Source organism: Penicillium crustosum, assembly GCF_028827405.1.
Source record: "Penicillium crustosum strain IBT 35664 chromosome Unknown utg000005l_segment0_segment0, whole genome shotgun sequence".
Lineage (NCBI taxonomy): Eukaryota > Fungi > Ascomycota > Eurotiomycetes > Eurotiales > Aspergillaceae > Penicillium > Penicillium crustosum.
In genome coordinates this window covers 1,380,991-1,398,899 of record NW_026623126.1, presented here as the reverse complement: position 1 = coordinate 1,398,899, position 17,909 = coordinate 1,380,991, and the positions used below count along the sequence as shown (strand labels likewise).

At 49.0% G+C, this 17,909-nt stretch overlaps 10 protein-coding genes across 10 annotated transcripts; 5 read left to right on the top strand and 5 right to left on the bottom strand.

The window, feature by feature from the left end:
- Window positions 1–260: 260 nt before the first annotated feature.
- Window positions 261–1,881, bottom strand: N7487_011230 (uncharacterized protein; the record flags this gene model as incomplete). The annotated part of the gene is made up of 4 exons (XM_056878960.1): window positions 261–1,358; window positions 1,429–1,500; window positions 1,554–1,657; window positions 1,713–1,881. The coding sequence occupies 4 exons, from the start codon at window positions 1,879–1,881 to the stop codon at window positions 261–263; spliced, it is 1,443 nt and encodes a 480-aa protein (XP_056724279.1).
- Window positions 1,882–3,359: 1,478 nt separating this feature from the next.
- Window positions 3,360–5,012, top strand: N7487_011229 (uncharacterized protein; the record flags this gene model as incomplete). The annotated part of the gene is made up of 1 exon (XM_056878959.1): window positions 3,360–5,012. The coding sequence occupies one exon, from the start codon at window positions 3,360–3,362 to the stop codon at window positions 5,010–5,012; it is 1,653 nt and encodes a 550-aa protein (XP_056724278.1).
- Window positions 5,013–5,649: 637 nt separating this feature from the next.
- On the top strand, window positions 5,650–7,065 carry N7487_011228 (phosphatidylinositol-specific phospholipase C; the record flags this gene model as incomplete). Its single annotated transcript, XM_056878958.1, has 1 exon — window positions 5,650–7,065. The coding sequence occupies one exon, from the start codon at window positions 5,650–5,652 to the stop codon at window positions 7,063–7,065; it is 1,416 nt and encodes a 471-aa protein (XP_056724277.1).
- Window positions 7,066–7,298: 233 nt separating this feature from the next.
- N7487_011227 (mitochondrial 54S ribosomal protein uL10m) lies at window positions 7,299–8,348 on the bottom strand (the record flags this gene model as incomplete). The annotated part of the gene is made up of 1 exon (XM_056878957.1): window positions 7,299–8,348. The coding sequence occupies one exon, from the start codon at window positions 8,346–8,348 to the stop codon at window positions 7,299–7,301; it is 1,050 nt and encodes a 349-aa protein (XP_056724276.1).
- Window positions 8,349–8,639: 291 nt separating this feature from the next.
- On the top strand, window positions 8,640–10,023 carry N7487_011226 (anthranilate phosphoribosyltransferase; the record flags this gene model as incomplete). Its single annotated transcript, XM_056878956.1, has 2 exons — window positions 8,640–8,999; window positions 9,058–10,023. 2 exons carry the CDS (start codon window positions 8,640–8,642, stop codon window positions 10,021–10,023), a joined length of 1,326 nt encoding a protein of 441 aa, XP_056724275.1.
- A 453-nt stretch (window positions 10,024–10,476) lies between these two features.
- On the bottom strand, window positions 10,477–10,793 carry N7487_011225 (Rpo12/RPC10 RNA polymerase subunit family protein; the record flags this gene model as incomplete). Its single annotated transcript, XM_056878955.1, has 2 exons — window positions 10,477–10,501; window positions 10,582–10,793. The coding sequence occupies 2 exons, from the start codon at window positions 10,791–10,793 to the stop codon at window positions 10,477–10,479; spliced, it is 237 nt and encodes a 78-aa protein (XP_056724274.1).
- Window positions 10,794–11,344: 551 nt separating this feature from the next.
- On the bottom strand, window positions 11,345–13,229 carry nar1 (iron-sulfur cluster assembly protein NAR1; the record flags this gene model as incomplete). The annotated part of the gene is made up of 2 exons (XM_056878954.1): window positions 11,345–13,051; window positions 13,122–13,229. The coding sequence occupies 2 exons, from the start codon at window positions 13,227–13,229 to the stop codon at window positions 11,345–11,347; spliced, it is 1,815 nt and encodes a 604-aa protein (XP_056724273.1).
- Window positions 13,230–13,708: 479 nt separating this feature from the next.
- N7487_011223 (uncharacterized protein) lies at window positions 13,709–14,929 on the top strand (the record flags this gene model as incomplete). The annotated part of the gene is made up of 1 exon (XM_056878953.1): window positions 13,709–14,929. One exon carries the CDS (start codon window positions 13,709–13,711, stop codon window positions 14,927–14,929), a length of 1,221 nt encoding a protein of 406 aa, XP_056724272.1.
- A 782-nt stretch (window positions 14,930–15,711) lies between these two features.
- Window positions 15,712–16,173, bottom strand: N7487_011222 (uncharacterized protein; the record flags this gene model as incomplete). The annotated part of the gene is made up of 1 exon (XM_056878952.1): window positions 15,712–16,173. One exon carries the CDS (start codon window positions 16,171–16,173, stop codon window positions 15,712–15,714), a length of 462 nt encoding a protein of 153 aa, XP_056724271.1.
- Window positions 16,174–16,776: 603 nt separating this feature from the next.
- Window positions 16,777–17,869, top strand: N7487_011221 (uncharacterized protein; the record flags this gene model as incomplete). Its single annotated transcript, XM_056878951.1, has 2 exons — window positions 16,777–17,119; window positions 17,196–17,869. 2 exons carry the CDS (start codon window positions 16,777–16,779, stop codon window positions 17,867–17,869), a joined length of 1,017 nt encoding a protein of 338 aa, XP_056724270.1.
- Between the last annotated feature and the right edge of the window lie 40 nt (window positions 17,870–17,909).

The window sequence follows — 17,909 nt, the reverse complement described above, 5'->3', positions numbered from 1 at the left end:
TCAACTGTCTGGCTTGGCAGACTTCGTGATATCCTTTGTTTTGTGGATTTTCATATCAATTGACTTGTCTATATATATATATATTCTTTCATCTTTTCATCTTTTCATTTCCTCTATACTCTGTACTAAGAAGCTCAATCTATAATATATTGGAGCTAACAAACTAGATCAACCAAGTACATATGCAGTGTCTTGAGATGTACCCACAATTTGTTATTTAGATATAACTAAGTACTTCATCAAAAGGTGACCTATCTAATTCACCTAAGATTTAGAAGCATGAGCTCGGGCGACTCAACTAGGTCCTTAACCCTGTTACCCATCCTCGCCATTGTCGCACCATCAATGACACGGTGGTCCGCGCTCCAACTGAAGTTAACCATATCCCCGCGTGTAACCTGTCCGTCCTCATCAAAGACCGGCACAGCTCTAGACCTACCCACGCCAAGAATAGCCACCTCCGTCGGCACAATCACCGGAGCCACATATGTACCTCCAATATTGCCAATATTCGACACGGTGATAGTGCCACCACTGAGATCAGCGGGCGTCAACTTGCCAGCTTGACCAAGTGCACTTAGCCGCACGATCTCAGCGGCAATGTCGAAGATCGATCGGCTGGCGACGTCCTTGATGTTTGGGACAATGAGACCATTTGGCGTATCCATGGCAATTCCGATATTGTGCTTGGCACGCATGACTAGCTTCGGCTTTGTGGGGTCTGTGGTATCGACTTTCGAGTTAAGGATTGGGAACTCGGTCAGAGCTTGTGAGACGGCCTTGACAACGAAGGGGAGGAATGTGATTTTGGTAGGATCGCGTTTGTCGCTGGCGAGTTTCTTGCGGATCGCCGTGATGTCGTTGACTTTGAGTTCGTCGGCATAGAGGAAGTGTGGGGTGTTCAGGGATTTGGTCATTGTCTTGAACATTTGTGATTGGATCGGGGTCAGATTGACAATTGACTCTGCTTGTCGTGTGTCTGGTGTCACAGAGACTGGGGCGGGCACTGATGTTGGAACAGGAGAATCTCTCTCTGCTACGAATTTTAGGACATCTTCTTTCATCACACGTCCGTCTTTGCCGGATCCGTTGATTTCGAGGATGTTCACGCCGTGGCTCTTCAGTAGCCCGCGCACGGCGGGTACTGCAAGGGATGCATGCTTTGTCTTGGGTGTCTCCATAATTTGGACAGGAGGAGGCGTTATTGGAGAAGACTCGGCACCTTGAGTTGCAGGTGTAATCTCAGAGGCTGAGGTAGGTTCAGAAGCTGGGGCAGGTTCAGACGCCGCTGCCCTTGATTCGTGCGGCGGGCTATCATCGGGATATTTTCCATCTGCAACTTCGATGTCACAGAGTGCCTACCAAAGCCTGTTAGTATGGTGATTGCAGTATTAATGCCAGATGGGTAAGAGTGAAGGTAGTACACACCCTTCCCGTAGGCACTGTATCATCTGTCTCGAAATGTAGTTTCTTGATAACACCCTCGTATCTCGAAGTAATCTGGTTCGTTAGCCATTGACCCTGAACATAAAAACAAAAGAGGTAACACTCACATCGTCGACAGCTTTATCCGACTGGTATTGACACAAAGGCTTCCATTCCTCAATATGAGCCCCTTCCTCCACGTACCATTGGATGATCTGGACCTCGGTGATACCTAGTAATTGTAAGTGAACAATTAAGGAATAAAGTGGTAATTAGATAGAAAGTACCCTCGCCGACATCCTTTAGAACTTGTGACTTAATCCCCCATAGTAGAGAGCTGGCATGGAATCTCCGGGACAAGAGCGGAGGTAGGGTGGAGCGAATGCGGAGGCGATTCTGGGGTAGACAAGGCCTGAAGTTGCGGGCAGTGAGTCCCCCGCTGCGGCTGAAACTCATGGTAGAAAGAGCAGGGTAGTAGAGACAAATTCAAAAGATGTTTTTCTTGAAATTCTTGAAGAGAAAAGGAGCATTGTGTCTGTTTTATTTGGCACTCGAGCATCGACTGTTCTGCCCGCACGCCGACGCTAACCGATGCTACCCACGTGATCTCCCCGCATTCATGCAAGTATGGGGGAAGTAGGAGAACTATAGCCCTGACGTTATATTTTCATTTATTTATCTTCTTTATATATCGATAGGCAATTATTGTTGCTTGGCTTTATTGTAAAATGTCAATTGAAGTGTGTCAGCCAAACAAAGATTACACATTGCTATATATGGACAGTTAAGCAACATAAGATGAAGCAGACTAAATAATAGAACTCAAATAGCAGTTATATACTACTAATAGAGGCAGTTGGAGTAGAAATCTTATGGCACAAACAAAGGGATTTGGTCTACTTAACTATAGCACAAGACTGTGGGCCAGAATCCTCCCTGGGTGGCTGAGTGGGTGAGAGACACAAGGCCATCTGATTGCTGGGTGAAACAATGACCACGGGTGATACCGCATTGGGAAGCCCAGTTAATGGTGAAACTGGACAGGGTTTTGACCCTACGCCCGGAGTAATTGGGGTACGGATCAATTTTTTTTTCCCTTCCTCTTCTTGCCTCTGGCTTGACAAGAAAAGAGACCATTATAAGACTATAGTCCCATCAATCTCTCTTTCAATCAAGTGAAGGAGCACCTTTACCATCATATCAGATTGTTCCCAACGCTCTGATACTCTTCCTATATCAATGCAAGTGTAATGACGCGGATATGCAATCTCCGAGGTCAACTGCTGTCGTTCCCGTTATATGCAGGTACCACATCAGCTTTCAAACAAGGTCTCCACCCAGAACCTACTACGCTACCCAAAGTTCATCTCGGATAAATATAGGATTGCAACACCATTATTTGGGTTCTAGGCCATGCCTGATGGAGAAACACAATGGTGTATCCATCATGATTATCAGATTCGACTTGGTCCCGTCAATCACCCGAATCTGGGTTTGGTCCTCGGCGATAACTACTGAGCCCACTTCCAATGCTCCACTGCAAGAATCCGATGTACTATGCAAGGAACAAGAGACCTCGGGAATATCGGAACCTGTCCAAATTGTGTCCGCGTGTCAGATGTGGAGACGATATTAACATGATCGCCATAACCTTAACTCAATGCAGAAACTGAGGCCGACTCTGCAAGACCCGAAATCCACTATACCAAAGCACCGAGACATCAGGTAACGAGGTACATTTGCTACATAAATCTTTAACCTGTTTCAAAGCTATAACCATGCCAAGCGTACCAACAACGTTACAAGGTACGTAGGCTGATCGCCGGTGAAGAAGTTTACCTAGATATAAAAACATCCTCGGTCCCTCAACTCCTAGCCTTGTGCTTCAAGTTTCCAATCGCCTCAATCCCCCTTTTTACGGTGATCCAATCATTATGGCGCCCCTGACCAAGACTCTGGCCTCACTGGCCCTGGGTGCTGCTGTCGCCCAAGCCCAGCTTTGGGACAAGGTCATCCAAACCTCCTACGGTCCCGTTGAGGGCTTCCAGTACTTTAACCAGTCCACTTTGGATAAGTACTTCGATGGTGCTGATTCCAACGTCGCCGCTTTCCTTGGTATTCCTTTCGCTGCCGATACGGGATATCAGAACCGGTGGAAGGCACCACAGCCCCGCGAGTCATGGAACAAGACCTTGAAGGCCACGGACTTTGGCCCTGCCTGTCCCAGTGCCTCGTCTTCCGACATTAGCGAAGACTGCCTCAGCCTCAACATCTGGACCAACGCTAAGACCGCCGATGCCAAACTTCCTGTCATGGTTTGGAACCAGGGCTCCGATGAGACCAGCAACAACGAGTGGTGGTACGGCGGTGGCATGGCCTTGAAAGATGTTATTCTCATCACCTTCAACCGCCGTGACGATGCATTCGGATATCTCGCTGCCCCCGAGCTCAATGAAGAAGGCTACAAGCTCACTGGCCACAAGACCTCCGGTAACTATGGTGTTCTGGATCAACTGGAAGTTCTCAAGTGGGTGCAGAAGAATATTGCTAAATTCGGTGGTGATCCTACCCGCGTCACTGTTGCTGGTCAGTCGTTCGGCTCTTCTCAAGTCTACCATGCAGTCAATAGCCCTCTCTTCACGGGCTACTTCCACGGTGGTATCTCCCAGTCCGGGATTAGATACCCCTACGATACCATGCTGGCTGGCCTCGCTACCTCATACGTTAACATGTCTACTGCTATCTCCAATGGCGCTAGCTACATCAAGGCTCACAACGTTTCTACAATCGAGGAGATGCGCACGCTCTCCATGGAGAGCTTACTAGTTGGTTCCTCAGACCGTGTAACCAACAGCTCCATTTGGTGGGTCACCGCACTCTCTGCCGGTTATCCTCTGATCTTCAAGCCCGTTCTGGACGACTATGTGCTTCCATCCAAGTACATCGAAACCCTGATCAATGGCCCTGCCAATGACGTCCCTGTGATTACTGGTAACACCAAGGACGAATCCGGTGCCTCGCCCAGCACCGACTACACCGTTGCCGAGTACGAGTACTACTGCGGACTCAAGTACGGCAACCTCTCCAGCGAGTACTTCAAGCTCTACCCCGATAACAACAACGGTACAATTGCTTCTCAAGCCTGGAACGCTGCTGCCCGTGATCTCTCTCTTGTCGGCTCGTGGGCCTACGCCACTGACTGGTACAAGTCTGCCACTTCGAACTTCTACACTTACTACTGGACCCATGCGCCCCCAAGCCAGAACCAAGGCGCCTTCCACCAATCTGAGATTATGTACGCGCTCGGTGCTCTCTACGCCAATTCCGATACGTACGCTTTCACCAGCGTCGACTTTGACATCCAGGAGAAGATGTCGTCGTACTGGGCCAACTTTGCGAAGACTCTCAACCCTAACAATGGCGGCTCCTACAATGGTAGCAAGTCGTTACCGCATTGGGGCCCCAACAGTGCCGATGGTACCCAGGTTGTCATGGAACTGGGTAACCAGTTCAAAAATGTGCCCATTGCGAAGCCAAAGCAGGTGAAGTTCATCATGGACTACTTCCACCAGCAGGTTCCCTACTAGAGATGTCTTCCTTCTGATTGACAAGCTCTGTAAGATACAACTCAGGGATCCCAATGGTTCAATAAATAACTCCATAACAAATGTATGTACTATATGAGTATGCATGTAGTCAATATATACTATGTTTCTTGAAGATATATCCATGGTAGGCGTAAACCGTACCAACCTTGGTTACCAAGTCGATGACCTCAGCCTGGAATAATCCGAAGAATGTCGACAACATTGAACTTTCCTCTCATGGCATAAGACACTCAGATATAATGGCTTCAATCCAAGCAAACGATGAAACAAATGCGTACAATATGCAATTTCCGGAGTAAGCCCGGGGATATTAAGCCCCGATCGCCAGGGCCGATCTAGGCGCGACACTAATTGTCTGCATCATACATCGTACTCCGTACTCCATACAGACCTTCAAAATCTCCGCTCTGTCTCACAATTGAGATGTCCTCGCGAATCAGGTTTACGCGCCAAGAACAAGGGGTTCCCTATCGGAGATCGTCCGCTGATCCCCAGTGGAGGGGTAACCCACTTCGATCTCAGCTCCCCAGGCAGCCGATTCCGATCCATCTTGAGACAAACCCGCACAGGGACTCGCGCTGATTTCAATTTCAATCCTCCAAATTGTCGATTCACAATGGTTGCCGAGCACCTCACTATCCGCAACAACACCTCCACTCCAATCGTCCTGAAGCGCATTGAGCGCTTCCCGGCACCGGAGAAGGATGGGTTCCATGCCTTCAGCACAATGGCCAGGAACCTCACCCAGGTCCTGACCAACCAAACCCGCAACGAGGAGGTCTCCTCTATCGAACAGGACAGCCGTCCCTTCGAGGAGAAGGATGTTGACATTCACGTGGAGCCGTTCGCAACGAAGAAGACCGAGCTACGCTCCTTCATCCACTCCGACAAGGAGCGCATGCGTCTAACCTTCGAGGCCGAAGGCCAGAAATACCAGATCCAAGCCCCCGTCCCAACAGCAGAGTCTGCAGGAATGAAAGCATTAAATGAGAACCCCAAACACCGTTTCACCGGTGTCTTCGTGGTACCAGAATCCTTCCTTGCGATCTTCTCCTCCGCGAACCTGAACGCCTGGATGCGCGAGCTCCGCGACGACACCCTTGTCTCCGCCCTCTCAATCCCAGGCACGCACAACTCACCCACCTGCCACGTCGCGCCGCCCTCAGTGCGCTGCCAGGCCGTGAGCCCGAAAGAGCAACTCGAGAACGGCGTTCGATTCTTCGATATCCGCGTGCAGCCACAGTACCCCGACGATGCGGCACGCGACGAGCTGATCCTTGTACACAGCGCGTTCCCCATCTCGCTGACAGGCAACAAGTACTTCCGCGACCTGATGCGCGAAGTGGACGGGTTCCTCGAGCGCAACCCCTCCGAGACGCTGATCGTCTCTGTTAAGCGGGAAGGAACCGGTAACGCGACTGATGAGCAGCTCTCGCGGATCCTGCACGACCACTACGCCAAGGCTGGTAGTCGGTGGTGGGTGCGACCCAAGATCCCGACTCTGGGCGAGGCGCGTGGAAAGGTTATCCTCATGCGCCGGTTTAACTTGCAGCAGAAGCTGAAGGAGGAGCATGGTGGTAATGGTTGGGGTATTGATGCTGCTGCGTGGGCGGACAATACCCCCAATGCTAAGTGTCCCAGTGGTCAGCTCTGCATTCAGGATTTCTATGAGGTACTGGAGAGTATGAACATCGAGAAGAAGATCAAGTTTGTCTCGGAGCAGATTGATCGGGCTAGCTGCTGTCGCTATCCGTTCGGTGTTCAGCCTGATATGCATGCGACCAAGGCTTTCCCCTTCTACGTTAATTTCTTGAGTGCCAGCAACTTCTGGAAGACCGATACTTGGCCCGAGAAGGTTGCTGCTAAGGTTAACCCGGCGGTTGTGGATTATATCTGTCGCCGAGGTAAAGAGAATGATGCGGACTGCTCGACAGGTATTCTTGTTACGGACTGGGTTGGTCTGAATGGAGATTGGGATCTTGTGCGCTGCATTGTGGGCATGAATGCCAAATTGCGTTTGAGACAGAACTAGACGTTGGACATGATGGGCACGGATTGGGAGGAAACTTGTCTTTTAGGCGCAGTCTGTATGTTGCCTCATACAGGAAATGCAATGATTCATGGGTTAAACAGGAACTATGATGCACCAAAGTTGATTTCTTGCAAGTATACATTGATCCTGAAGTAGGAAGAGGGTGTCTTGAGGACTAAACGCAGAATATGATCTATTATACAGGAAAATGAATCAAAATGACCATGACCAGATTAGGACGATTCGCTCTTGTCGCCCTCCGGTCCCTTCTCTTCCTCTTCCAAGACGCTCCGGCGGCTCTCCAAGGTAAAGTAAATGCTCTTGCCAGCTCCCTCCAGAGTAGTTGCAACACTGGAGCTCATGCTCTGCAAGGCGGTGACAAGCTGGGAGCGAAGACCGTCCATGCCACCCTCGATGCTGCCGACCCACTTGGTCTGATCGATATCAAACACCTGGTTGTCCACACGGGCAGCCAGCAAGTTAATCTTGCGGAGACCGTTCTGAACGATGGGCTCGTGGTATTCCGGGTTTGCCTTGCGGGTAGGGGCCTTGAAGCCGGCTTCCTTGGGGGCGAGGATTGACAGCGCGGCCTTCATGTGTTCAGGCGAGACGGTAGGGATGGAAAGGACAGCAATGGGGCCGACGAGCAGAGGAGAAAGCTCGTGCATACCCTTCATGTTCTTTACTGCCTCGTGGGCAGTGCGAGACAAGTCGTGTGTCAAGGCCGGGTCATCCTTCGAGCCGGAGATCGCAGGGAGCTCGGCGGAGGTTTGTGTCACGGGGTCAATCGCACTTGGGGGCTTTCCTGAACCCAGGGAGGCCTCGCTGGGGCGGAAGTACTCGACAATGCGCAGAGCCACCTCGAAGATGCTGGTCTGGATGGTCTGTATCTTAATGTAAGGAGCGAGGGCAGGCGCTGTGCGGCCTTCGGCGGCAATCTTCTCGTCCACTTTTTGCAAGGCAATGGTTAATTCTCGTCGGATGGCGGCCCATTCCATGGACTTGAGGTTGTTGTGTTGGAACAGCACAATGAGAGGAGATGTGCGGAGAAGGGAGGTGTATGACCGTAGGAGTTGCGACCGGCGGTATTCGGGATTGCGGTGCGAAGGTGGCTGGGTAGGAGGGAATCGTGATACGGGAGCTGGTGAGCGTGTCATCTGCTCAATTGAAGCAGCTGGCGTGACTGCCGGGGCCGCAGCGCTGGATGCGCTCCTGATAATTCGGAGTTCATTTTGGCATCGAGGGATTTGCTGAAGCGACGAGATTCTTAAACGGGGCGGCATTGTGAAAAATTGATTCAGGTCGTGAATTTACCAATTCCCAAAACAATTCCAAAAAAGGGCGATATACACAGGGCAAGACAGGTTAAGACAAGCCCCCGGGAAATGCAAATGATATTTTTAGGGCCCCAAAAGGGTAAAGCGCCCCGATGGCGGTGAACTATTTTGCCGCCTGTATCGGAATCTCTGAGTCACTTGATTGTTACAATTGAAGGTATCCTTTTAAGCCCTGTGAAACCTCATAGGGATTACTGGGCTATATTGAACATACCGTCGCTTACAAATATTTCAAGTATGGCGACACCTATATCCTCTCCCTCTCAGCGGCCTGAGTCCATTTCGATCGCTCCGCTCCTCCAGCGACTCGCCTACCCCGCGGCTGCCGGCATTCGAGTCAGCGCCCAAGATCTCCCCGACGTGACTGCAGAGGAGATTGCTTCTGCCTTTGCGTTAATCTTCGAGGACCGGTTATCCCATATCCAGACCGCTGCCCTCCTCACATTGCTCCACTCAACCGGCAAAGATAGGCAGCCAGATGTGATTGCGAAATGTTCTCAATGTATGCGAGAGGCTGCTTGCCAAGTTGAGAAAGCTCCACTTATCAAGATTATGAAGTCTCGTAATATGAAAGTAGGAAATTATGAGGGCGGATTGGTATGCGCAACCACCTCTGTTTTGTCATGGAGTCATATTGACAAGCCGCGATGTATAGTGTGATATTGTTGGAACCGGAGGAGATTCTCATTCGACGTTTAACATTTCCACGACCTCCTCAATCGTTGCATCTCCTCTTATCCTGACAGCTAAACATGGCAACCGCGCTCAAACATCGACCTCTGGTGCCGCTGACGTTCTCAATGCCATCCAGCCATTGCCACCCAAGATCGCTGCCGTCACCGCTGAGAATCTTTGCAAGGTCTACGAGAAAACCAACTATTCGTTCTTGTTTGCCCCAAATTTCCACCCGGGCATGATGCATTCCAACCCTGTCCGCAGGGGCCTTGGCCTCCGGACGATTTTCAACCTAATGGGCCCCTTGGCAAATCCCGTTGACTGGGCACTGGAAGCACGCGTAGTTGGCGTGGCATACCAGAGCCTTGGCCCAGTATTTGCCGAGGCTTTCAGACAAAGCGGAGCGAAGAAAGCCATGATTGTCTGTGGTGCAGAGGACATGGACGAAATCAGCTGTGCTGGAAAGACAAACTGCTGGAGGCTCTCCGAGTACCCGAACCCTGCATACCAAGCACCAGAAAACGATACAGATGACTCAAGTGAAGATGACATCAACAATCCCCGCAGCATCGTCAAGGTCGACACCTTCCAGCTCGAGGCAGCGGACTTTGGACTCTCTAGCCACCCTCTTAGTGAGGTTGGCGGAGGCAAAATGCCCAAGCAAAATGCAGAAAAGCTGATGAGTATACTTCGGAATGAGCTTCCACGGGATGACCCCATCTTGGAGTTTGTTCTCATGAATGTGGCTGGTCTACTTGTCACCTCGGGCATTTGCGAGGCCGATACCAGCAACATGGGACCTGGCGATGATGGTCAGGTCATCACCGAGCGTGGCCCTGGCGGTGGTCGCTGGAAAGAAGGCGTTCGTCGCGCGCGCTGGGCAATCGAGAGCGGGCAGTCTCTGAAGAACCTGGAGCAATTCATTGAAGTAACTAATCAGCTCTAAAAGTAGAATTTAGTGACTAGTTTTCGTAGGGTTGGATTCGGTTTGTTATAGCTATGGCCTTTTGTTTTGTCTAAAAAGCTTTCGGGTTGGGTTATGGATGGTTTCATGTACGTTTAGATACCTATATGGAGATTTCGGGTCCATGAGTGAATGCCTATAATTTTCTGAAACAAAATAAATATACTTGTTTCTAATGAAAATGAGTTGAAGCCTGTCCTCACAGGTCCAGCTCTAGACTAGGACTAAGAGGACATGGCTAGAACATCGTATCTGGTTCTTGTAGACTGAGACCTTAGAAAACCTGGTTTGTGTAATTCAACCCCAAAGCGCCATTGTATGCATAATTCGTCAAAAGATAAAGACTTCGAAGGATCTCAGGCCGATTCCTTCGATTTCGCTTGAGCCATCGCAACCTCCAAACGTCCCGATTTTTGTTGGGGGTAAATGAAACATCTACCGAGCCTGGAACTGGACCATACTATTGAGACGCAAAGAATGAAGAAGTCAGCCCATGCCTCGCGCGTATCGCATGATAATGCCCAGGAAAGAAAATCTTACCGCTTGGTACGCTCCTTGTACAGCACACGGTGACCGCAGTCCTTGCAGCGAATCTGATCACCGCGCTTGAGGGGAACACGGGCAGAGCACTCGCCGCACAGGTAGGTGACTGAGGGGCTGTCGATAGCCATGGCATTTCCGAAACCTCCGGCTTGGGTGTCGAAGTTGTTCTGGGTGCCCATCGAGGGGACCTGGTAGGTTTCGCGAGACATCTTTTGGGTTTGAGAGTGAATTGTTGGTAAGTTGGATATTTTGCGCGGGAGTTGATCGTGATCTGTGGGTTGATGAGAGTTGTGAAGTGGAAACTAGCTTGGAGGCTGAGATACTTGGATTCTTTTTCTTTCTGGAGCGCGGGATTTTAGGTGCTTAGTCATGCTAGTGACAGATTAGTCATCATATACAGGCCCCACCGGCCCAGGGGGTAATTCCCAGGGCTTGAAGTAACTAGAAAAAGTTCTCTGATTCGGTATGAAGTTTAGAAAGTAAGTCTTAGTTTATGTGTTTTGATAGCTCGATTAATATCATTGATCGTATCTGAAGGCATTTACACCTTTTTTCTATGCATTTTATCATGTCATAAGCTTCAAACAAATCAGCACGTCATGTATCGTCGACCGCGACTTCAAAAATGAAAATATGGTATATCCCCCAGAAAAATGCAAGAAAGCCCAAGATCCCACGCCATGCAAATGAAGCAAAGAGGCCATGAAAAATAACACCGCAAGGGTGGATCATGTAGCAACGAAATGAAGCAGACAAAAAATTACCAACCACCACCAATCTTCCCCGCAAGCTCGACAACCCGACTTGTATCATTAGTAGGTATTTGATCCTTGCCAACATCACTTTCTACCTTGCGGTAGGTAGTATAGGCAAGCTTAGAGAGGGGGATGTCCATGTATTCTGACCAGGACCGTAAGCGTTCATGAATTTTAGCCTCCTTGTCAGCCAATGCAGGCAGCTGAGACTGAGTCTCTAGTTCAGACTCAGACTCAGATTCCACAGAGAAATAAGCCTCGTCGACGCGAGCAAGCCACGCGCGCTGCTCATGTGGCGATGGCTTCATAGATGCGTCTGGGGCCATTCCTTGGGAAGAACCAATGGATTCTCTGGCGTCCTCAACTCGGATCTGGCCACCGCCATTCGTGCACCCACCAGGGCAGGCCATGACCTCCACGTAGGCATAGTCTGATCCTGAGCTGTTTGTGGATGCAGCGTTACGAGATATAGGCTGGCGCCGACCTGCGGCGGGTCTAGCGGCAGGTTTTGCGCCGGGAAGCCTCGATACACGCGCGGGTTTGAGCTTCCGGACAAGATTTTGGATATTTCGGAAACCGTAATAGCGGGCTGTTTTCAGAATGGGTTGACCTTCTTGAGACATGAGCACGTACTCGACCACGTCAACGTTGCGTCCGCGGTTGATCACAAGTTCACTGCCTGGATTGCGAGCCTGGAAAGTCATGAGAACGTGGTGTAGGTAGCCTCCAGAGGTGCCAGTGGCAAGAGATTGCTCTGTGCGAGATCGTTTGAAGGAAAGGAAAGAATCGAGGGTTTTTTCAGGGAAGGGCGGGGTAAAAGACGAAGGCAGAGGTTGCAAAGGTAGGTTTGGCAGAGAGAACCCTCGGGACGAAGCTAGAGACAGAAGCTCACGGGCAGTGATAACACAGTCCACGTCACGAACGGGCTGCGTTTCAGAGTCTGTGGAATCTCCCTGTCGCCATGACACATCTGTGAGTTCTTCCCGACTAGCTTCTAGCTTCTTGTCAAAGCAGGGCATGATGGCCAAATGCCAAATCCGAGAAGGGTGGACCCCGAGAGACTTGCTCAAAACGGTCTTGAGGAATGTCCCCGACAGAGCCTGCGGGGACTTGAGTCGAGAAAGATGTGGGAGTATAAAAGGGTGAGTTTTCTCGGCGTAACAGATCCATCCAGGACATGCTGAGGATAAGATAGGTCGCTTGGGAAGAGAGTCATCCGACTGGCTCGTTGTTGACGATTCACTTGAGCTGAGTGAGTCCGAAACCTCGTCTGCAGTGAGTACCAGTACAGCCTCTCTCATGGCATTGGTGTCGACAACCCATGTAAATCCATTGCCGTGTTTGCCCCCACCCCGCAAGCCCTGCGGGCCACTAAGTAATTGGTTGACCATGTACCCCGCTTCTTTCTCTGAAATCCCATAAATCGTTGCCAGACTAGCCCTGACTTGCGGGCTGACACTCGCGACGAAGATCTTACCTTCTCCAGAATCTTCGGTACTATTGACTGTGACCCCATGATGCTCATACTTCAAAGGAATCTCTGGATGCGCATCAAGTGTATTGAGGACCTCGGCATGAGATTGAAGTGATATCAACACAGCTTCAGCAGATGTAACACAGCCAGAGCAAGCGAGGCAGTCTGTCAAAGAAATCTGTGCGGGGGGTAGATTCTCGGGCTGGACTTTGTCTTCCGTTGTTACTTCATATGCATCCTATAATTAGGAAATTAGTAAAAGAAATCGAATACCACATAGTAACAATGAGGCCAATAAGTGGACATACTTCGTGATTCTTTGTGTCTTTCGGTGGAAGGGTTTCAACTGGTTTGATACACGCGACCCCCGGCGAAATGAAATCATTCAGATCGTCTGCTGACAGGATCGCGCTCATTGTGGCGGAATACTGCTTTGGGCGATTCTGAATGAGGATAAAGAAATAGCCTGGATTTGGCTTACTGGATTGCAAGGAATAATCAGAATAAAGACATCAAGACCTTGGGAGGATTAAAATAGTTCTGCAAGAAGGCGACAAGCCAACGGCGTTGCTCGCTTTGTCATGGTGGCGAGATCGGAGATAAGCTCACCGCCTAAATGCGGGCTGTGCTTACTATGATTGGTCGGATTGGAAGTATGCACGTGATCCATCTGATGTTTCTTTCAACTTCTCTACTTCGAACTGTCCGAGTCTTGAGTCTTTGTGTTCTCGTATTCTTTCAATCCATACTATGTAGGAAATATAATGACTTACTTTCAGCCAATTAATAAGTAAGCATGGGCCATAAAGAGCCCCTGGAACCCTCGTCTTCATCAAATTAGCAACTTCTCTACTGCTTCTTTCGCATATCGATCACCTTTAATACAGGTCAAGCCATGCTAAAAAAGAAAGAGCCTGCCCAATCCGATACCTCTAGGTCGATACAGTCCACAGATTCCCAGTTCGCGAACCAATCACCTGCCTCAAGCAGAAACAGTCAAAGCAGTAGTGGCCTCACTGGACTCATCGATACCATTGCTCAGAAATTCTCTTCTGCCTCCACCGCCTCCAGCATCTCCAAGGTGTCCAGCAACATAATAATGGGTAGTCTTGATAGTCAGGCAGAGAGCCCTGACCTTCTCACGTCTCCCGAAACTGAAACCGGATTTTCACTCACACCAAAAAGTCAGCCTAATGTGCTTAAAAAGAAACATCCGGCCCAAAGACCTGTTCTGGCTAAGAATCGGCGCGCCAGTATTCGTGGAAAAAAGGGCAAGGGCAAGGGAGTCAACAAACCTCAATACATCGTAATGGGTAAGGTCATAACAACAACACAGCAAGCCACGAAGGAAATTTTGTCTAGAACAGAATTGGAGGGAACTCGGTTCGGTTATATGGCGAACAGATGGACCGCACCCGCCCTGGACCCTACTTCCGTAGAGTATCCAGACGTGGAAACTGTGGTTAGGGTCGTGGCGGGGGACACGTATGATCGTGCCCTCGAGATGCAAAATGCGGGCAGCACCACCGATCACATGCCAGTATGTGTTCTCAACTTTGCCAATGCTGGCAGACCAGGTGGGGGCTGGCTCAGTGGTGCTCGAGCCCAGGAGGAGCAGCTTTGTTACCGAAGCACGCTCATTGATACTCTCCATACCCGATTTTACCCAATGGACGATCTGGAGTGCCTCTATTCACCCAATGTGAACGTGTTCCGAAACAACGTGGATAGCGAGTATAGTTTCATGTCGGAGAACGAAAAACTACACCTGAACCCTACTGTCAGCGTTATCAGCATGGCAGCACGGAGCCGGCCTAAATTGACCGCCGACCAATCGACGTACGCGAATGTAGCACATCGATATCTCATGATAGCCAAGATGAAACTAATTCTACGCACGGCAGCAAACAACAATCACCGCCGCTTGATCCTTGGTGCCCTTGGTTGTGGAGCCTTTCACCATCCACCCCAGGAGGTGGCCGACTGCTGGTACAAGGTTCTCATGAACAAAGAGTTCAAAGGTTGGTTTGAGCGGATTTATTTCGCAGTTAGAGACGCTCCCAAAGAGAAGAATGTTGAAATTTTCAAAGAGACATTGGATGGTTTGAATATTTGATGAGTCTTTCAAAGTTCAATTTCATTTCTCGTTGTTAGCTTTTCTCACTTGGGAGAGAGGGTTTTGGGGTTTGGGGTTTGGGGTTTGGTTTTTTAAGAAAGGCGCAAACTATATGGGAACTTTTTGAATTAAGTTGTGTGTATATATAATGTAGGCTTTCCCACAGTTTTTAGACAATCTATAGACATCTTCTAATTCCTTGCCCTGATACATCATCTTAACAGGTTTTGGGTATTCTTTTCTTGAAATGTGCTTCCGTCCGGCATTGCTTTTATGTGAATTTAACCGTTTTTCACCCTTACAATAACTTTCACCCATTCTTCTTATCTATTATTACCGCTGTCTTTCCTTGCTACTTTTCACCAACTGTTATCATGAAGCAGTACTTTCGCATTAATTCACAAGGGCCGCTATTGTTATCCTCGAACGCAGATAGGTGCTCGCCTTACTCGTCTTCATACTTGTCTTCGCCCACCCGCACTATCCAGGAGAGACTTGCAACGGGGGTGGTTGATGGGAATTTATGTTTACATTTTCTATGAATTACTTGACATTGTCCGGGAATAAACTGCATAGTTAGCAAATGCTAAACTAATAAATCCACATAGAATTCTGACCCCGACGGAGCATAGAAGTGCAAAATTATAGAGACGGAAAAGAGAGCGATATACTCGCATGTTTATGAAAAGAAAAGAACAGGGCAAAGAGAGTGTGCAACATACCTTCAGTTTTTCCAATTATCAGGAAGCCTTCAACACCACCCATTTTCCGTCCGATTAGATCTAGTTGCTACCAGGCTCTTCAATAGTCAGCTCCTCTTCACATGTTCCGAAAAGCAAGACCCAGCTATCCTCGGGCGTTTGAGCAAGAGAAGTTTCAATCTGGCTATGATAATAAACGCTGGTGCCCAAAGGAACCAAGAATTTACGCTCAAGCCTGGCAAGCACTTCCACCATCCAATGTTGACAATCCTGTACAGGGACTGCTACCACCGCTGATTTCACCTTGTTGATATCCCTTGCGGAAATACAACCGACGTATTGTATTCTCGATATACCGAAACTGTCCATTCTCTTCCCGGCCTGGATCTTGCGCTCGTAGTCCCGATTCTGCGTAGGACCTCCAACGACGTGATACCATGTACAACGCAACGACCCAGGGTTAGCAAGCAAAAGCATCCAATGCAAAGGGGCATTACCTCTCCGTTGGCAGAATGCAACATGGACGTTCCATGAGTCAGCCATGTTTGACGAAATAATAGTCCTGGTTGTGGAAAATGATCGAGTTTTTTTTTCTTCTTTTCTGGGAGCGAGATTATGATTGTTCGATGGTAGGCTGGTTAGTTAGGATTCAAATGAGACCTGAGCGTGATATATTTTAACGATTGGGGCCGTCTACAGGTGTTATATATATGTCCCTTCGTTGATACTATCCCCTCACATACAATGAAAGATAACCACTCTTTATGAGCGGAAATAGAACTGTGCGACACAAAGCCTATTCTCTCGGATTGTCATGAGTATAATCGTTGATAATTGGGGTGGTATATATAGTTTTTACGCATATTTCGATGTCTACTCTAAGAATTATGTGATATAAGGTCCATTGCTGGCATTGAAGTGAGTAAGAATACATAGTTATGGTTGATCTATAAGCTTGTTACATATGTCTTGTTGCCTATTCGAGAACGCTGCATAGGATGGCTGTTCATATTACCAAAATAACAAAATAACAACAAAGAACCTTTGAAACTGATCCCTGGCATTGATTTGTAAATAACTATTGGGAATTGTCCTTTCCTTGTATCTTCTCATGTTACCCTTTCTATCTCCCACAAGTCCACCAACATGCCACGAAATGCATACCCCGCTCCCCTAGTCATTACACCTCTGGGTGAAGAGCATACACACACTATTATTTCGCTCCATGGAAGAGGCAGCAATGCTGAGCGCTTCGGTTATGAACTTCTTGCCGCTGCAAACCTACAAGCTCGACTTCCCACGGTGAAATTCATCTTTCCGACTGCAAGTAAGCGGCGGGCAACGAGGTTCAAAAAGATGCATATCAATCAGTGGTTTGACAACTACTCCATTGAGGATCCTGGAGAGAGAACAGACTTACAGGTCGAAGGGCTCTGTGGGACTGCTGGATTGATTCGTGGCTTAATCAGCGAAGAGGCTCGCATCTTGGGTGCGGACAGCCATCGAAAAATCGTACTATGGGGGGCTGAGTCAAGGTTGTGCTACGGGTATTTTCACTCTGCTAGGGGGCTGGCCCGACGCCACTGAAACAAGCACAATCGGGGCATTTGTTGGGATGAGTGGATGGCTGCCCTTTGAGCAGCAGTTGCACGAAATCCTTCAATGTGGTGAGATTCCTCCGTCGGCTAGAGACGACCAGGAACCTCGATCCGATGATGACTCAGACTCAGACGACGGAGAAGCAGATATGCAGCAGTCGAACAGTGATGGAGAGTCAGACGTAGATGCAGATGTCTTTTCGGAACTGGACTTGGATGATGATCCATTCAAAAGAAGCAGCCCTTCGCATGATGATTTTGATCCCTTTGCGGACGATGAGGAAAAATCCTTACTGCTTGAGCACGCTATCAGCCATGTTCGGGACATTCTTGATCTTCCAATGATCTCAGCAGACGATCATTCAATGGAGGATTCGCAATCACAACCAAGTTTCCATCATCTCCAGACGCCTGTTTTTATTGGCCACGGATCTGAAGACCCAAAGGTTTCTGTGGAACTTGGAAGAAAGATGTCGCATGTCCTTTTAGCCGGTTTTGGGATGGATGTGACTTGGAAGGCCTATGATGGGTTGGGACATTGGTATCGCGTCGAGGATGAGATTGAAGATATCTTGAGATTTCTTCAGGATAGGGTCGATCTGCCAGTGACACAAGTGCTTCCCCAAGACCAACGTGAGTAAAAGGATAAAGACCAATGACTATGTACATTTATGATTTACA